Source organism: Thamnophis sirtalis, unplaced genomic scaffold (assembly GCF_051295495.1).
Source record: "Thamnophis sirtalis isolate CommonGarterSnake01/CBP01778 unplaced genomic scaffold, rThaSir2_p1.2 scaffold_10, whole genome shotgun sequence".
Lineage (NCBI taxonomy): Eukaryota > Metazoa > Chordata > Lepidosauria > Squamata > Natricidae > Thamnophis > Thamnophis sirtalis.
In genome coordinates this window covers 19,989,255-20,008,653 of record NW_028261390.1, presented here as the reverse complement: position 1 = coordinate 20,008,653, position 19,399 = coordinate 19,989,255, and the positions used below count along the sequence as shown (strand labels likewise).

The following is a 19,399-nucleotide window of genomic DNA, read 5'->3' as shown; positions in this document are numbered from 1 at the left end:
TGTGATGGTTCCGCAGTTAAAGATGCTGAGTTTGTCAACTGGAAAGCTGATTGCCCGGATTCAAGACCTGAGCAACGGGGTGAGCTGCAATTACTTGCTCCAGCAACTGACCACTTAGCAATTCAAAAGGGAATGCCAATGCAAGTAGATAAATAGGTACCACTTTGGTGGGAAAGTAACATTATGTGTGTCTCAGCCATACGGTTGTGCTGACCACATGACCATGGAAGGGCCTTCAGACAATGTTGGCTTCTTCAGCTTAGAAACAAAGATGAGCACTGCCTCCTAGACTTGGACTTGATTGGACCCAGGAAACCTGGAGCTTTTTATACAGCACTAGCCATTTCTATAACAACAAACCTATCTAATCAGCAAAACCCAAAGTCAACGTTTCATTGTTTTTTTTCCATTGCAAGCACAAAATCCAAAAGCGGTTTCCAAATGGAAACGAAACTGATCGTATTCATTTATTTAATCAAAGCAGTCAATTTAGCCATCTCAGATGACTCCATCCATTTTTTGGCAGCCATTCATCCCTTGCAGGAATCAAAGTGTGTTTCCATCTTTACAGTTCTATTAAGTATTCTATTTAGTTGGACATAATCTACTCATATTGAGATAATAGTTTACCACCAAGTATATATATTCTTTTTTCCAGGAGTCTGAAATGAGTGTCCAGCGAAAGATGCAAGACTGCTTTGAAATCTTGGAAGCAAAAATATTCAGAATAATGGTAAATGCTATCACCATTTTACTCTATTTCCCATTGATTGAATCTGCATTAAATGGAGTTCTAATGTCTACCATTTATTTATTTGTTTATTTATTTATTTATTTATCAAACTTGAACAAGATAGCAAGTTTAGGTATGAATATAAACATGAACAAAGAAAGTAAATACAGATAAATGGAGACAGTAGGACAGGGATGATGGTGACCTTATGCACGCCCCCTTTACGGGGCGTGAATAGGGTGGGGTCCATATTAGACAGTTTGAGATTGAAGTTGTGAAGGTTTGATGATGTAACAACAGAGTCAAGTAGAGCATTCCAGGCATTGACCACTCTGTTGCTGAAGTCGTATTTTCTGCAATCAAGTTTGAAGCAATTTACCTTGTGTTTGTATCGATTGTTTGCCCCTATATTATTGTGGTTGAAGCTGAAGAAGTCGTTAACAGGCAAGACGTTGTAGCAGACAATTTTGTGTACTGTGCTTAGATCGAACCACAGGCGGCGCGGTTCCAGATTATCCAAAATTTCAAGCCTGGTGCCATAGGGAATTCTATTGTGAGTAGAGGAGTGGAGGATTCTTTTATCCTGCTTGTTCTCACACAATGACTGAAGTCAATTTCCAATTATACCCAATCTATCTGTGAACTTGTATATTATGCCAGAAAACAGAGGAACATCCATTGCAATGCAGGAGCTCTTGATATAGAAAGATGATGTGTAAATCTAGTGGTTTCCTCAGAGTAATTGCTACCCCAAGAACTCTTCCCTTGTGCTGCTGTTATCAGGGGTGTCTTCAGATTATGGTGTAAAAAAAAAAAAACTCAGCCCACACCTCACAATGGCAATGGTAACAGTGTGATCAAAACTCCATATTTTTTTTAATATTGCACTTAAAAGATGGACCGTGTTGTGCCCCATTGTGGCTGCCATTTTGATATATATATTTTTTAAATCACACTCTGCAGATCTCTCCCACAGCTACTTTTCCTCAGCTGTCTGTGAATGTATTATGCAGTGATGGCGAACCTTTTTCACCTCGGGTGCCAAAAGCATGCACGCTATTGCGCATACTCGTGTGCCCACCCCCGTAACTTAATGGGGGGGCACACCGTGCCCCCTGTGCATGCACGTGTGACACACACACACACACACACACTGCATATGCGCACAGCTTTCTTAGAGCCTAGGGAGGGTGAAAATGGCCTCCCCTACCCCCTGGAGGGCCTCTGGAGGCTTGAAATGGCCTATTTTCCGACTTCCAATGGACCTAGTAGGTCCGTTTTTGCCCTCTCCAGACTCCAGAGGATTTCTAGGAGCCTGAGGAAGGGGGAAACAGCCACCCCCAAAGGCCCGCCAGAGACTGGAAACGTTTTCTGACTTGCGGTTTGCACATTGGGTGGGTTTTCGCCTTCAGGAGGCTTTCCTGAAGCCTCCGGAGGGTGAAAAACTGCCGAAAATCAAGGCCAAAATCAGCTGGCCAGCACGCGCTGGAGCTGACAGGGCAACGCCTTATGTGCCCTCAGAAATGGTTCCACGCGCCACCTGTGGCATGCTTGCTATAGGTTCGCCATCACAGGTATAATATATGTTTTGGTGAGGGGGAGGATTACAGCAAGGACAAACCTAATATTCAACAATGGGTGCGGTAGCTTGTTCACATGAAAGCAATTCAAAAAACGCACTCCGGTTGATCAAAACGTGTTTCTTAATAGCACAAGATTGTGATCTTTTTGACTATGAAACTTTATTTTATTCCTGCTATGACGTTTGTGATTTTTGAGAAAACCACTGATTTTAAAAGGTGAAAACCTTGGTTAATTTCAGCCTGTTTCATTTTTTTTATTTCAGGAGGCTCCAAAGAAATTTCCAGAGCTGGAAAAAAGATCTGAATATTTCATAAAAATCTCTCTTCAGATCAAGAATCTGTATGATAGCAAGAAAGCCTTAATAACCAAGGGGCTTCCTGACATTTCTCGCCAGGAAGCCAATAACATCAAAAGGCTTCAAATAGAAAATGAGCGCATAAGTAACAGCCTCTACAGCTTGTTGAACAAACTTCAGGTACTAGCTTTAAATAGTATTTTGTATCACATGCTAAACTATTAAGTGGTTTGTTTAGTTTTAACTTTGAGTGTAAATTTTGTTCAGTTTTGGAAGTCGAGTGGATCTCGACTTACAACTATAATGAGGTCTGCCCATTGATGTCATAAATTGTGACTGCCATAAAACAGATGATCACATGAGTGACCCAATTTTATAACATTTTGGGGGCAATTCAGTAACTCACCATGGTCATTAAGTGAATCTGTGGTCAATAAGTGGACTCACTTTTGTTAAGTGATCCCATTGTTCATTAAGTATAAGTATAATCTTTATTGTCATTGTACTGAAATACAACGAAATTGGTTATAGGGCATTTTTGCCCAAACCCAGAAGTTAATGCTGATTTTCAGCACAAAATGTGATAAATCCCAGTCATATGACCATGTAACACTGGAAATGTCTGCAAGCATCTGAAATGTGGCCACACAACTGCAGGGGGGCCACAGCCAGCAGAAGTTCACAACAAGTTTGTAAGTACCATTGGGTTTTGTCTGTGGTAACTTTCATCACTATGACCTAAATCTATCCTTGGGAGTTAAACTATAATTCATGGCTTAGTGGGCCTTACAAACTCAGTAAGTCACATGTGAATCTGTTAGCTTCTGTTAGTTCTTTTGTACAGTTTACATTACAGGCAATCCTCGACTTGCAACAATTGAGCCCAAAGTTTCTGTTGCTAAGCAAGATAGTGGTTAAATGAGTTTTGTTCCTTTCCTGCCATAGACAGTGTATCACTGCAGTTGTTAAGTTCGTATCACAGTGGTTAAGTGAATTTGGCTTCCCCGTTGACTTTGCTTGTCAGAGATGATCACATGACCCTGAAACACTGTAACCGTGATAAATATAGCTAGTTGCCAAGGTTCTTAATTTTGATCACATGACTATGGGGATACTGCAATGGCCATAAATATATTGTAACTTTAAACGGTCACTAAATGTGAATACGTTCAAATTTTAAGGAAGATCTCTCTTGTATCAGAGCAGAGGTCTATCTAGTTCATCCTTCCCCAGCTTGAGACTCCTCCAAAGAGGAGCACTTCAGCTTCCAAAATTCCCTAGCCAGCAATCCTTTGTTGAGAATTTCAGACAATTGTCTATATATCCAAGTGGGGAAAGATTGATCCAGTCTACAATTCTGTTGTTTGTAGACTAAGTTGTTTTTTTGGGGAACAGTCAATTCTGAACCTCCGGAACAAGACAGCACAAACTCTCTTCAACAATGGGTAGCATAAGATTCAATAGAAAAACAGGCTAATAGGAATGTTAAAGGTTTCCCTCGCACATTCGTGCTAGTCATTCCCGACTCTAGGGGGCGGTGCTCATCTCCGTTTCAAAGCTGAAGAGCCAGCGCTGTCCAAGGACATCTCCATGGTCATGTGGCTGGTATGACTAAATGCCGAAGGTGCATGGAACGCTGTTACCTTCCCACCAAAGGTGGTTTCCTATTTTTCTACTTGCATTTTTACATGCTTTCGATCGGCTAGGTTGGCAGAAGCTGGGACAAGTAACAGGGGCTCACTCCATTATGCGGTGCTAGGAATTCGAACTGCCGACCTTTCTGATCAACAAGCTCAGCCACTGAACCACTGCGTCCCTAGAGATGGTAGCCCATGTTAAACAAGCCAGGTTTTGTGCGACCTTTGAGAGCTGACCAAATTTATCGTAAAGTTAAAGTTTGCTTACAGAGTAAAGCTAAAGTGGTCTACTTATCCCAAGATAAATGACTCAACTAGATTTTGAGCACTTATGTTCTTTTAGTAATAGTGATAGCACTTAGACTTATATACCACTTCACAATGCTTTACAGCTCCTCAATTCGCAGTTTACAGAGTCAGCCTATTGTACCCAACAATTTGGCTCCTCATTTTACCCACCTCAGAAGGATGGAAGATTGTGTCAACCTTGAACCAGCAGGATCAAACTCCTGGCTATGGGCAGATCAGCCTCCTAATACTGCAGTTTCACCACTGTACCACCACAGCTGTTAATTAACTTCTTCATCTTCAACAGTACTTTTTTGCCTGCTTGTGTGACAAAAGAAAAGAATACTACACGAACGTCAGCCAGTACACAAGGGAGCTGCTTGATGAGCGAAGAAATCAACATGCACTGCTAATGCAAATGCAGCAACTTGGAAAGCCTCACTTGGAACAGCAGGGAGATGCATCCCAGCAGTTTGGTGTCTCTGGACTGATCCAGAGCTTGGATGGTCTCACAGAGGTAATGCTTTTCCAAAGGTTGCCTGCCTGGGGCTGGGCCTGGGGCAAGCGACATTGCTATATCTCCAAGCACCATTTCCAAACCCTTCCCTCACTTAAACTACAGTTCAAAATAGCCCAAATAGCATGTGTTTGGAAAATCTCACACAGCTTCACAACATTTGGATAGGGAAGCATCTACGCCATTACATAACAGAACCTGAAACATTTGCTATCCTGTGTTGTGGGCTGTGGTAATAATTTCCATCATCTGCTAATTAATTTTTTTTAATTTTTATTTAATTAGAAAATGTACATTTGTTGGTTATCTATATATACTGTATAGAAAAATGTGTGTGTGTTTGTTTGTTTTCTGGAGCGCCTCGAGCAATTTCAACCAAATTTGGTACACAGATGACTTACTCTCTGAAACAAATACTGTGGGTGTAAGACACCCCTCGGGGTGTCTGTATCTGTGTGTTCCAGCATAACTCTGGAATGCCTGGGCCGCTGAAATCAAAAGGAAATGAATTATATCTATAGTTTCAAATCACAGTACTTTTGACAGTGATAGTGTGCATTTTGGATTCAAGTTCGGGTATGTGTCTGTGTGTGTGTATGTTCCAGCATTACTTTGACTTGGCATTATAGGTATAATTTATTCCTTTTCCTGCCTAAAACAAGATTAGCTGGGTAATGCCGGGTTATCAGCTAGTACAATAAAAACAATAACCCTGCAGCCCCCTGGCAACAGCAATCAGTCAAACAAGCCACTTGACGGGATCTATCCCACTCCGGGTTCCCCAGGCCCATTGGAAAAACCAAGGACTTCAGAGCCTTGTGAAACAGTGTCAAAGTGGAGGCCAGTCTAATCTCTGCAGAGATGATAATAGCAATAGCATTTGTTTTAGACTTATATACTGCTTCACAGTGCTTTACAGCCCTCTAAGCAGCTTACAGAGTCAGCATATTGCCCCCAACAATTTGGGGTCCTCATTTTACAAACCTCCGAAGGATGGGAGGTTGAATTAACCTGGAGCCTGGTGAGATTTGAACTGCCAAATTGCAGGCAGCTGGCAGGCAGCAGAAGTAACCTGCCGTACTGCACTCTAGCCACTGTGGCTCCGAGTTACGGTTAGTCTTTAGAGCCATTTCCTGGAGACTCATGTTCCAGAAGCCAATAGACTACTAAGGTTGATACCTAAAGATTCTGCCTTTGATCCACCATAATACTGTATAATGCCATTCAAGGTCTTTCGGAAGTCAGTGAAGGACTAGCAGTCACTGGCTTTATTTATTTATTTATTTGCTATTACTTTCTCATCTGGATTCGAAAGGAAAAATACTTAGACTTCATGGAAGACAGGTTATTAACGAGGTCAAATATTTTTACCTTGATGTAATAATAGATGCTGTCAATGCTGCTTTTCTTTTCAAGAGAGCTCAGGGCAGTTTCTGAGAGAAGAACTAAAAAAAATGTACCGTATTTTTTAGAGTATAAGACACACCTTTTTCCCTCAAAAAAGAGGCTGAAAATTTGGGTGTGTTTATACATTGAATGCAGCATTTTTGGCCTCCCGAAACCCTGCCCCTTCACCAAAATGGATGTGCAGAGCCTCTAAGAAACTTTCAGAGTGCTCCTGGGGGCTGGGGAGGGCAGAAATGAGCATAAAACAGTCCAGTTTTTCTCACTTTTAACCCCAGCCCCTAGGAGCATTCTATAAGCCCCCTAAAGGCTATCCATGCCCTTAAAAAAAAAAAAAGGCCCATTTTCATGAAAAATGGGTCGTTTTTGGGAGGTCTGTAGAGTGCAAAAACTTTTTTTTTTTAATTTGCCTCTTCAAAACCTTGGTGCGTCTTATACTCCGAAAAATACGGTAAATGAAATCATCATAGAAAAAGTTGCATATTCCGTTTGACAAAACCAAAGATGCGCATTGTACATAATTCAGCAGGTGGCCTACTTTGCCTATTATATTTGAGATGGCATAGCAGAAGAGGGAATACTAAACCAGAGTTAAGAGTTTTTCCTAAAAGCTGTAATACAAAGTACAGCACTTTTCAAAGTCAGTCCTTGGCATGTCCAATTAAAACTTGTAGGAAGAAAAGAATGTATCTCTTGGAATTTCATTCCTGCTATGATGCCCTTTTGAACAGGTGGGAAGATAAATCAGATTAAAGGTTTCCTTTCAGTGCTGTTAACTGAGCTGGAAGGGTTAATACTGTTTCTGTGTTAAGAGGTTTCTGCATACATTTCTTGCCAGTTACCGTGCTGCAAAATAAAAATAAAAAAAATAAGTCATGTTACATGTCTTGACAAACCAGATCATTTTTATGAATTTCTTGGCACAGCAAATTTCAAAAGAAGTTTCTGAAATGGAAGAAGAACTCAGTAGCACAGAGGTTATGTTACAAGAGTTGGAACGTGAGAACGTAGAGATGGAACAGTATTTGGAACGGTGTTCAAACCATTTTGATTTGCAAGGCTTTAAGGCAACAATAAAGCAAAATACTGAAAAGTTTCGGTCCATCAATCAATTTCTACAGCCCAAAGCTGAGGTACGAAATGCAGGTTTAAAATGTGTAGCAAAAATATTACTGTTCGTGTTTTTTTAAGATTGCCCACGGAGATAAGGCTGTATATGTAGTTGCATATGTTTCTTTTAGTTTTAATAATCCAAAGCAACTTAGATTATTGGGCATGTTGATCTAGAGCATGATGGGGAACACTCGTGCCACGGGTAGCATGTGGAGCCATACCTGAAGGCACATGTAGCATTGCCCTATGTCAGCTCCAGCAAACGTGCATGTAGGCCAGCTGATTTTCGGCCTTCCGGAGAGCGGGAAAAAGGTGGTTTTCACTCTCCCCAGGCTTCCAAAAAGCCTCCGGAGCCTGTGGATGGTGAAAAAAGGCCCAACGGAGCTACTGGAAGTCCAGAGGCTTCAATGAGGCATGCACGTGGGGGGGGGGGGGTTGTGCGCACATTCACCCTGTGGGAGGGCATTGCATTGTGGGTGTGGGCACACACATGCACGCTATCACACACGCACACGCCCACGCCCTTTTGGCACCTGAGCAGTAAACCGCTCACCATCATCTAGAATACTGATGGTTAACCTTTTTGGTGCTGAGTGCCAAAAGCGCGCATGAATGCATGTACGTGTGCCCCAATCCCCAAACTGCAATGTGAGAGCCCCCTGCAAAGGCGCCCCATCCCCACGCATGTGCACGCATCCCTCGCTCTTGCACTCTGTGCCCCCCCCCCCGTGCATGCAACATTCTCCCCCCTCCCCCCGTGCTCCATTTTGGCTTCCAGTTTGGTGCAATAGGCTTTCCAGGTCCAAAACAGGGCAGGGGGGGGGGGCTCACATGGCACCCCTGTACCCTGTTTTAGCTTCCAGGTTGGTGCACGCAGCAGAAATGGAGTAAAGGCAGGGCGCTGGGAGGGGAACCTGTGGAGATCAGGGAAGGCTCCACCCTCCACGCATGCATGGCAGAGACCCAAAGACCAGCTGGGCGGTAGGAGACGCATGCACGGTGGAGGTGGGCTGGGATGACGGCTGGCGTGCTAGCAGAGAGGGCTCTGCGTGCCACCTGTGGCATGCGTGCCATAGGTTCACCATCATGGATCTAGAGTTTGCAGAAACTGTGTTCTGATGTAATTGGATGACTCTATGTTAGAGATAGCAATGTAACATACCTGCCCCAACATCTATTGTTGCCTTTATATTACAGCCCTATTTTCAAGCTAGATCTGCGGTGGAAGCCATAAACGCCAACTACTGCAAAGAGATCGATGCTACTCTGAAAGCATGTAAAGAAGAAACAAAGGAACTGATTCTACAGTTAGATGTGTTAAAGAAAGGGCAAAAGTCCTGTTCTGTTCTTAATATGGCAGTAAAAGAAGAAAACCATAACCTAGGGTGTAATCTGAAAGCAACAGAACAAGATACAAAGGTGTGTTTTTTGTTAAACTCTGTTTAGCACCTTAGTCTGATGTCTCTTTGTTTGCCTAATTTGATTAATGCTTAGTTATTTTCTTTGCAACTTTTCCTGGTATGCCATTTATTCAATTTCTATTTAGTCTCTGCTTTCCCAAATGGAGTAGAATAGAATTCTTTATTGGCCAAATGTGATTGGAGACACAAGGAATTTGTCTTTGGTGTATATGTTCTCAGTGTACATAAAAAGACAAGATACATTCATCAAGAATCGTAAGGTACAACACTTAATAATAGTCATAGGGTACAAATAAGCAAACAAATCATACTAGGAAACAATCAATATAAATCGTAAGGATAAAAGCAACAAACTTATAGTCATAGAATCGTAAGTGGGAGGAGATGGGTGATAGGAACGATGAGAAGATTAATAGTAATGCAGACATAGTGAATAGTTTGACAATGGTGAGGGAATTATTTGTTTAGCAGAGTGATGGCGTTGGGGAAAAAACTTCTTTTTTTAAAAACAATTTTTATTTGTTTTTGAACAAGGACAAACAAACATAAAAATAAATTAAAAAAAACATCTTCCATTACAAATTGTAGAAAGTGTGTCAGTTGGTTACAGTATTTCCATGCATCTCTTCCATAGTCATCGCCTTCTTTTCATATCAAATCGCATATTTTAAATTCTCCTATATTCATGTATATCACAATTATTGTATCTCAACCTTAATTTGACTATAATTATTTTTACATCCTTTTATATATAATATTCAAAATCTAGAATAGGATTATATGATAACGTTCTATTAAATCATCCTAAGATCATCCAATCACAATACATCTTTATAACATATTCTAGATAAAGCTTTTAAATCTCCTCTCATAATCTCCATGTGTTGTTTATATAAAATTTCATATTATCAAACTAATATATCTATCTGTAATGTTATCATTATTGTTATCATTATTAACTATAGCTATTACTTCATTTTATACATAGTACTAGTAAACTACATTTAGCTTAGTTTTTGTTATACATTTTCATTGCATCAACCTGTATCTTTCCAGTAATAGTACAGTCTTATATCTCTTGCCATTTGTAGCATTAATGTTCTAGTTACTTTCTTAATAAATCTTGTATAAAGTTCTCTTGGGAACATGTTGTTCCTTTCATATCTCATAAAAGCTTGAAACTCAACATCTGTTCTTTCCATCAGCTTATCTTTGATTATCGCTAGTGCTTCTATCAAGATTTCTCTTTTCTTCTTCTGTGCTTTGAAGTCTGGGATAGAGTTCCAATCCATCTATCTCCCCTTTCCATATTCCACTCTTGCCATTACCAACCACGCTCACTTTGTTGTCAGTATCCACAGTTTTCTTATCTCTTTGCTCATTTTTTTTCTTCCATCTTTTGAACTCTGTCCTCCACTTTCTTTATTTGGTAAACATCCTCAGTTTCTCCATCAGATTTTGCTGTTTTGTATTCCATATTCTCCTATCTCTTTTCAATTCTCTCTGTCACAACTAATAGATTTTGAATTTCAAATATAATCATTTGCAATGTTGCACTTTCTTTTTCCTGCTGAGCCATTCTTTCAATTTTGCAGACACTGCCACTATAGGGTTCAAGGCTATTTTAATAAGCTTCAAACAGGTTCATTTATTATCTTTCAAGTCAAAATGTCTTCCGTTCAATAGCTAGTGATAGAACTCCCAAAAGGCACCTGTATAAACAACTTGTGCTCTTCCTACTATCACTGTCAGTAAACAAACTGAAAGAACCTTGAATCTCAAGTGATTAAAGAGAAATAAGAAAAAACAATGCCTCCAGCCTCTAAGTGGCAGTGTAACTGCTTTTCCTCCTGTTGTTAAAACCCTCTTTATAATCCTTCTTATTATCTTCTTTATATTCCAAGCTTAAGAAAGGGAAAAAAACCCTTAAATGGAGATAAAAAAACAATCCAATCAATCCAATCAAGCATTAAAAAAGAAGGATAATTTTAATCAATAGGTGTAAGCAAAAGTGAAAAAAGAAGAAAGAATTAAGCCATTCAGTTTAAAAAATAGGGAGCCCCTGCAAAAGTTCCATCCATGAAAAAAAAATTAGAACCAGGATAACACTAACACTAAATTCAATGCAGATCAATCTCGCCACCTACAATCTTCTGTCTTCAATCTTAACTTAACTTAATTTTTGGAGGGGTAGTCTCTTCCTCTAATAATAAAATTTCCTCACCAATTCGACACACTTTCTCTTTCCGCTCTCTTCCAATTCCGGAGCTGTCCCAAATTCAGCAGCTTCATTAGCTGCGTTTCTGTCGCCGGACAAAAAAGGCTATTCCTGGATCTTTCAGGGACTTTGCAGTGTCCCTGAGATCAGCAGGAAGTACCCTTGTCAATCACCGTCTCTACGGGACAGTTTAGATCCAAATGGACCGTCCAGCGGCACCAAGATCGCACAGTGTGCCGTCACGACGTCAGCTCTCCACCCGGGAAAAACCTGTTCTTGTGTCTAGTTGTTCTGGTGTGCAGTGCCCTATAGCATCATTTTGAGGGTAGAAGTTGAAACAATTTATGTCCAGGATGTGAGGGTCTGTATATATTTTCACATCCCTCTTTTTGACTTGTGCAGTATACAGGTCTTCAATGGAAGGCAGGTTGGCACTAATCGTTTTTTCTGCAGTTCTGATTATCCTCTGAAGTCTGGGTCTATCTTGTTGGGTTGCAGAACCAAACCAGATAGTTATAGAGGTGCAGATGACAGACTCAATAGAAGATGTTCCCATATCCAAATCTAGTTCTTAAACAGGTTTCCTGACAGAATAAGTTTCATCCAACTTTTCTAATTGAAAAGGGCAGATGGTAGAAAATTTGGTTCATTAGTGTGGTAGATTTTGATAAATCATGACAGTTCGATTTAAAAGAGATCTATAGAATGATGCTTTTAAATCTATGGTTGCAGGAAACATGACATTGGTCATTCTGCCATGTGAAAACAAAAAAAGAGTGTTTTCCCAATAGATGTATAAAATGGCACCGGGTTACTTCTTATAAATGAGGAAGCATCGTTTTGCAATTAGTTTTGTTTATATTCATCCTCCTCTTTGATGCTATGGCTCTTACTATTCTAATAGAAACAGTCTGTTTTTCTGACCATTTTCACTGTTTTCAGACCACATTCTTCTTATAAAAAGCCCAGCATTCAAAATATTGGAGTTCTTATGAATGATCTTTAGAGCTTCTGTTCCAATTAACTCTGCAAGTTTCAGAGTTATCGCCAAGAACAGCTAAACCTTTTCTCCATGTTTAAAAATAAAATCTGGAAGAGCTGTGTTCCATTTTCTAAAAACACAACTTTCTTTGTTCAAAGAATCTACAGTTGAAAATACAAGATCTAGAAAGCATAATAAATGAAGAAAGAAAAAATCTCCAGGAAAAGGAGAAAACAATAGCCATACTAGAAATGAAACTTAAAGTGAGAGGTTCCAGGAGCGAAGTCATCAAGCTTCAAGCTGCATTAGAAGAAAAAGAAAATTGCTTAAGAAATGCATTAAGTGAGAGAGAAACACTCAAGGTATTGTATGGATTAACATAAGTGACTTCTTTGCTTTGATGTTTCATGTTGGGAGCAAAATATTTATTCATGGGATTCACATGACACCAGTAATGTTTTCCTCTTATCTTTGTTACCGCTTTGAAACCGGGAGTGGCTCGCGGTGCTTCTGCGCATGGGCAGAACATCCGCGACGGTGGGTGGGCAGGGCCTTCCGCCGCTGCTGCTACTGGTTCTCCCGAATAGGGGCGAACCGGCAGAACACTACCTCTGCTTCACACCTTCTCTCTGCAATTCCTATATAAAACTCATGTAATATTTTTCTGGGCTGCTGGACACTGAAGGCAAGTTTACACAAAAGGAGCCATCAGCTCACAATGCTATACTTCCTCCAAGCCTTGCCCTGCCCCGCTGCATGCGGCTAAAAACACTCCTCCTTAAAGAAATGAAAGTGCTCTACAACTTTGGCCTCTAGTTTTATGCAGTTCAGTCATTTTTGCAGAATGAAACCATAGAAGCACAATTTCCTGCAGATCAGTTAGGGCACCAACTGATTTGACAGGGTGATAACTCTGATCTCTTACTAGATCCAAACCTCCTTTTGACAATGGTCCTGACATTATTACTTTGATCCGAAGCGAGATGTAATGTTCTTATTAAAAAGTCCATTATCTAATCTGTAAATACGATTTCATTTTTCTAAAGTGCCTATTGGGCACTTGGAAATATGCAACTGTTGTTTTCCCCTTCTCACAAGATCATGTTTTGTTCCCTTGCTAGGCCCAGGTGGATAAAGGTGTTGGATTATATAAGGAGAAAATTGAAGACCTGACAACTCAGCTTGCTAAAGCTGATATGGCAAGAATGAAGCAATCCAAATTGTTTGATCGAGAGTAAGTTCCATTTCATTGAAAGAAAATTTTATGAAGCAATAGTCTCCACATTCAGACAGACCATTACCTAAGAAATGGAGCATTAATCCAATACCTCTTTGCACCCTGGAGAGCTCCCTTGAGATGGCATCTCTAGAACTTCAAGGTGTTGTTTTTTTTTAAAGAAGAATGCCGATATTTTTTCATGATGTTGGTCTACTCACCTGAAATTCTTCAGGTGAACTTCCCAAATCTCATAACATCTCAGCTATTTTAAAGGTTCCTTTTAATTTCTGAACCTGAGCCACTAAGTAGAAGACCTTTGCAGACCAGGTGTTGGGAATCAAGAACTTAGGACTTACCTGTTCAAGAGTGCAGGAACAGCTTAGGAGAAGTATTGTGCTACTGCGCTTTAAAAAAAATAATTCACAGTCCCAAATTGTTCTGCATCCTCCATTCACAATCATTGTAGACTATTACGATTGTATAACTGTAGACTAAGATCATTGATTAATTCAATTTAAAACTGAATCTTCACTATTCTAGAATGGCAAATGCCAAAGCTCTGGCAGATCATCGGGAAGAGCAGTTAAGAAAGTTGAAGGAAGAACTTCGTAAAGCTCAACAAGAACAGGATATAACAGGTAAATGCAAACCAGAGTGTTATCTCTTGGCTGTATGACAGTGGTTCCCAAACTTGGCAACTTTAAGACTTGTGGACTGGCTGGAGAATTCTGGGAGTTGAAGTCCACAAGTCTTAAAGTTGCCAAGTTTGGGAACCACTGCTGTATGACATGGGCTTTTAAGGTACAACGTTACACAAATGATAGCCAAGCAGGAAAATACTTTCATTTTTCAAACTCATTCTTTCATGTATTCCAAAAGTGCAAAGAAATACTTTCAGGGCTATTTTGACAAAATCTTGCTTGAATATATTTCTGTAGATACATTTCCATCAGTGCTATCTCCTTTTAATCACCTCAGTCATTTAAAATCATAAAAGCTGGAAGCCTCAAATCCTGTGATAAAATCCCCAACCCGAACCACAGTCTCTTGAATATGTGATCCCAAATTATACCATGTCATGAAATGAGGTGATTTTGAAAAAAGTTGCGAAAGATGTTTGGATAGTGATGTTGTCATTGGCAAAAGGCTCACTATGCTGGACCTTCTCCTTTTCAGTGACGTCTAACAAAGACCTTCCTCAGTCATTTCTACCAATTACTTGTGGTGGCGGTAGTGGAATTGTACAGAATACCCATATGCTAGTGTTAAAATCTGAGCATGCAAAGCTGGAAAAAGAATACGCTCAATTCAAGAAAGAACATGACCTGCTGTTGTCGTAAGTCATCATATTCTGCCCGGAAACAAAGCTTACAATGATTGTGCATGTATGAATTTTTCATAGAGAACAGATAGATACAGTATATCTAAAACAGGTAGGTTTCTGCCGGTTCGCCCCAGATCGGGCGAACCGGTAGTGACGGCGGCAAGAGGCTCCGCCCACCGTGCACAGAAGTGAGCATGAGCACAAGGGAACTGGTAATAAAATAAATTAAAACCCATCACTGCTGTAAAAGATAAATAAGCTGTCCACACATTTGAAGATATTGGCCTGGCAAGATTGTGGGATTGATGATTAGCTTTGTCTTGCGTCCCAGTTTTATCAGACCTTTGGGGTTGTTTTGAACTGTTGGCTTCTGTTGTGTGTGTGGGGGGGGGGGGGGTACTTGTTTATTTTTTCCCCGGTGTTCACATTTAGAAAGCTGATGTTCTAGATGTCTCCTGGTGAGATTCTATCCATTAAAAGAAAGCTAGCATTGGTGATGGCAAGGAAAATGTCTGCGGGTACATTGCTGCCTGTGAGGGACAACCATCACTTTTTTTAGGATGACATCATAATTAGTGTTTATTAAGCCCTGGGAATTGGGGGGGGATTAAACAGTTACTGATAATAGCAATAGCATTTAGATTTATATACCGCTTCATAGTCCTCTCTAAGCGGTTTACAGAGTCAGCATATTGCCTTCAACAATCTGGGTCCTCATTTTACCAATTTTGGAAAGATGGAAGGCTGAGTCAACCTTGAGCCAGTGAGATTTGAACTGCCGAACTGCAGCTAACAGTCAGCTGAAGTTGTCTGCACTACTGCATTCTAACCACTGTGCCACCTTGGCTCTTATGACAATATTTGCCCCAGATTCATGATCTAATTCAGAATGGCTTTTCCTGGCATTCACGTTTCTGACTTGCCAGCTATCCATATTCTGAAAACAGACAGTTAATTCACTTCACAACCAAGTTACTAACTGTTGTGATTCAGTTAGCAACTGTGGCAAGAAAGGTTGTAAAATGGGGCGAAATTCACTTAACAACATTCTGTCTTAGCATCACAAATTTGGGGATCAGGTGTGGCCTTAGGCCAAAACTACCTGTAGCTGTATTTTTTTGGCTCCAAATGGTGGGAAATTATTCTACCTTTTTTTTTTTAACAATTACACCAAGGATTGGCACTGACGTTCACAAAAAGGGTTTTGGAGGTCACAGGTTGCCCATCGTGTTATAAGTCATGAATGCATAGACAATAAAAGGAAAAGCATGCAAGTTTTGCAAAAAGCCATGTATAAGCATTTGTGTTGTGGTCTGTCGGCCACCGGCCCCTCCAGCATCCGAATCCGAGGAGGTGTGGGAGTCAGGGTCAGCTCCCAGGGAGAAGAGGAAATGGAGCTGGCAGAGAGAGAAACAGGTGGAGCCTGGGCCATCCGTCAGCCCTTAGATGGAGAGTCAACAGCTCCCAGGTCTGGAGGTGGTTGATGAAGAAGAGGAACACCTGGGCCAGTGCCTGATGCGCAGAAGGCAGAGGAGAGGAGAGCATGGAAATCTGTGGGCTGATCCTTGGGAAGGAAGAGCCACCACTGCTAGCGAGGTCCTCCCCTAGTTTTGGCGATAAAAAAGACAGGGGGCAGAGATGAATAGATGTGGCAGACAACTATTCATCTTTCAGCCGGACTTGTTAGCCTGCGTTGAGAGAGAAACTTTTGCCAGGGCTTCCAGAAGTCCTAGTAAAGGAATTTTTTGAGTTCACTTCAGAGCATTTGTCATGTTTGGGGAGCTGGGTCAGAACAATTTGTTAGGGGGGGAAAAATGAATGGGCTCTGTAGAATAAGAAAAAAAACATTATCTGGACACCAGGTGATTAAATATTTCTAATGTATATTTTAAGAAACGTGCATCACTTGAAAGAAGAAGTTAAGAAATGGAAGGAGCGAGCTATGAAGAGGAGGGAGCGTGTCTTGGGAGACACCATTGAGGAGCATAAAATAAAATCTCCAAAGAAAGCGCCAGCTTCTTCTCATTTGGCATTGCCAGCCTCTCCCTGCAAGGAGAGCTCCATGCAGCCAATCTTGCCTTTGGACACACCACACTTGATGCCATCGAACAGCCAATCAAATTTCTTTGATAACTCATGCTTGGGGATTACTGCAAGTAAGTAACAGCATGATGCATTCTTAGATGCTAAGACGAAGAGCCTATTTTAGAGTAAAACTGTGTTGGGATCACACACACACACACACAGACGCAAACCTCTGTGTTTACCAGCTTGTTTTCTGATCCATTTGCTTTTTCTATAGATTGCACACGTAAAACAAGTCCTACAAAATGTAATGATCAGCAGGAAAAATGTTTCAAAACATTGTAGGATTAGTTATTGTTTATTCACTGCATGAGATAGCCAAGAGTGTTGTGGCCTGTAAGGCCACCAGCCTCTCCAGCAGCTGACTCAGAAAAGGATGAGGTGTGGGAATCAGGATCAGCATCATGGTAATCTGAGAGCTCGAGGGGGAAGAGGGAGTGGAGCTGGTAGAGAGAGAGAAACAGAGGCAGACCCTGGGCCGTCTGTCAGCCCTCAGATGGAGAGTTAGCAGCCCCCAGTTCTGGAGGTGGCTGATGAGGAAGAGGAGGAATAGCCAGGTCCAGTGCTTGATGCGCAGAAGGCAGAGAAAGGGAGAGCAGTGGAAAGCCATGGGCCTATCCTGGGGAAGGAAGAGCCACCACTGCTAACTAGGCTCCAACCTAACTCTGGGGATAAAAGGCAGGGGCGGAGATGAATAGGTGTGGCAGACAACTACCGTATTTTTCAGAGTATAAGATGCGCCCAAGTATAAGATGCACCAAGGTTTTGAAAAGGCAAATTTTTTAAAAAAAGGTTTTGCACTCTGCAAACCTCCCAAAAACGGCCCGTTTTTCATGAAAACAGGCCCGTTTTTTTAAAGGGCATGAATACCCTCTAGGAGGCTTGTACAGTGTTCCTGGGGAGGCCTCCCAAAATGAGCAAAAAATGATCCATTTTTGCAAAAACCGGCCCATTTTTTGTCAAAAAAAGGGCATGCATAGCCTTTAGGAGGCTTATTGAGTGCTCCTGTGGGCTGGGGGGGGGGGGAAATTGAGCAAAAAAATGTCCTATTTTTGCTCATTTCTGCACTCCTCAGGCCCCAGGAGCACTCTGCAAGGCTCCTAAAGGCTATGCAAGGCCATTTTGGTGAAGGGGGCAGGGTTTCGGGCAGCAAAAAATGCTGTATTCAGTGTATAAGACGCACCCAGATTTTCAGACTCTTTTTTTCTTATACTCCGAAAAATATAGTATTCATATTCCGGACGGACGGATTTGTTGGCCTGTGAGATGAACTTTTTTTCCGGGGCTGCTGGGATTCCTAATAAAGGAATCTTTTGTGTTCACGTCAGAGGGTTTGTTGTGTTTGGGTAGCTGGGCAAAACAAAGAGTTACTGATTTTATGAAATAAGGCACTGGATTTTTATGTGAGGTTTAGAGGCTGTCCTGTCCTGTCCTGACATCCCTCACCCAATAACTGGTGTACCTACTTCAGCTAACTTTGTGTAGCTGAAAGCAATAGAAAAAACATACAGTACAAGACAATTCTTGCACATAGAAAGATTGGATCCTCATAGTCCTCCTGAACAACTTAGGTGGTGGTTCGGACGCTGGGCTGACAATTGTCAGGTTCACGTTCAAGAACTGGTTGCTACTGCGTGATGGAGTGCGTTCCCATCATACTGCCAACCCAGCAGTTTGAAAGCAGGTGACCATAAGTAGATGGATGGATATCACTTTGGTGAGAAACTTAACAGGGACACGAAAGGAGTCCCCATCAGGATGCCCCCCAGGCAACAGTGATGTCACCATTCAATCCTTTCAACATTGAAGCACTTTAGTGCTCCCAACATGAATATATAGTAGGTCTAAGACAGAGGTCTTCAAACGTGGCAACTTTAAGACTTGTGGACTTCAACTCTCAGAATACTCCAGCCATTTATGCTGGCTGGAGAATTATGGGAGTTGAAGTCCACAAGTCTTAAAATTGCCAAGTTTGGGGACCCCTGATCTAAGAGCACCATAGTTTAATTTGCCATTTAGTATATTACATATCCAGGAAGTAGTTTACCACCATGTTATTTAAACAATCTGCTCATCTAGTAAGGTAATTAATCTCAAATTCATGAGAATAGTGTGATGAAATAAAAAGTTCCAAACATCTATGATCTCTTCCCTTGCGGTTATATTGGGTTACTCAAATATTTGTAGTTATTTTTATTAACTTAATAATATGTTCTTTCTGTTCTTTCTAATAGATGCAAAATTTGGCAAAACAGAATCCGAAGAAAACAACTTTAAGGATTGGCTTTCATCAGACGATAGAGGAGATGTTTCTAATTGCAAGACTCAGTGATTGTCAGATTCTGGGCAAGACTGACAGATGCCACTTCATTTTTCCTCTTCTGGCAAGATGAAACTGATAGCCTACAACATATGTTCCATCATACCCATATGTGTTTTTTACTCTTGTTTGTACATCTCCATTAGAAAATTCATTTTGTATCGTGTTTTGTATTGTATTTTTAAATGTATAAATAAAGTATCTTTATAAAAATATTTCTACTGGTTAGTGTAATTTTCAGTTTGTTTGATTATAAGTG

At 40.9% G+C, this 19,399-nt stretch overlaps 1 protein-coding gene across 1 annotated transcript in view; it reads left to right on the top strand.

Moving 5' to 3' along the window:
- The window catches only part of CENPE (centromere protein E), a 65,373-nt gene extending 46,209 nt beyond the window's left edge, over positions 1 to 19,164 (top strand). Inside the window, exons 39-49 of the mRNA XM_087723909.1 lie at positions 659 to 733; positions 2,580 to 2,792; positions 4,845 to 5,054; positions 7,385 to 7,591; positions 8,769 to 8,990; positions 12,351 to 12,554; positions 13,314 to 13,426; positions 13,952 to 14,049; positions 14,588 to 14,747; positions 16,629 to 16,891; positions 19,055 to 19,164. Coding sequence (XP_087580035.1) covers positions 659 to 733; positions 2,580 to 2,792; positions 4,845 to 5,054; positions 7,385 to 7,591; positions 8,769 to 8,990; positions 12,351 to 12,554; positions 13,314 to 13,426; positions 13,952 to 14,049; positions 14,588 to 14,747; positions 16,629 to 16,891; positions 19,055 to 19,152 — 1,863 coding nt within the window. The 3' untranslated portion in view covers positions 19,153 to 19,164. The remainder of the gene's footprint in view (positions 1 to 658; positions 734 to 2,579; positions 2,793 to 4,844; positions 5,055 to 7,384; positions 7,592 to 8,768; positions 8,991 to 12,350; positions 12,555 to 13,313; positions 13,427 to 13,951; positions 14,050 to 14,587; positions 14,748 to 16,628; positions 16,892 to 19,054) is intronic.
- Positions 19,165 to 19,399: the final 235 nt, after the last annotated feature.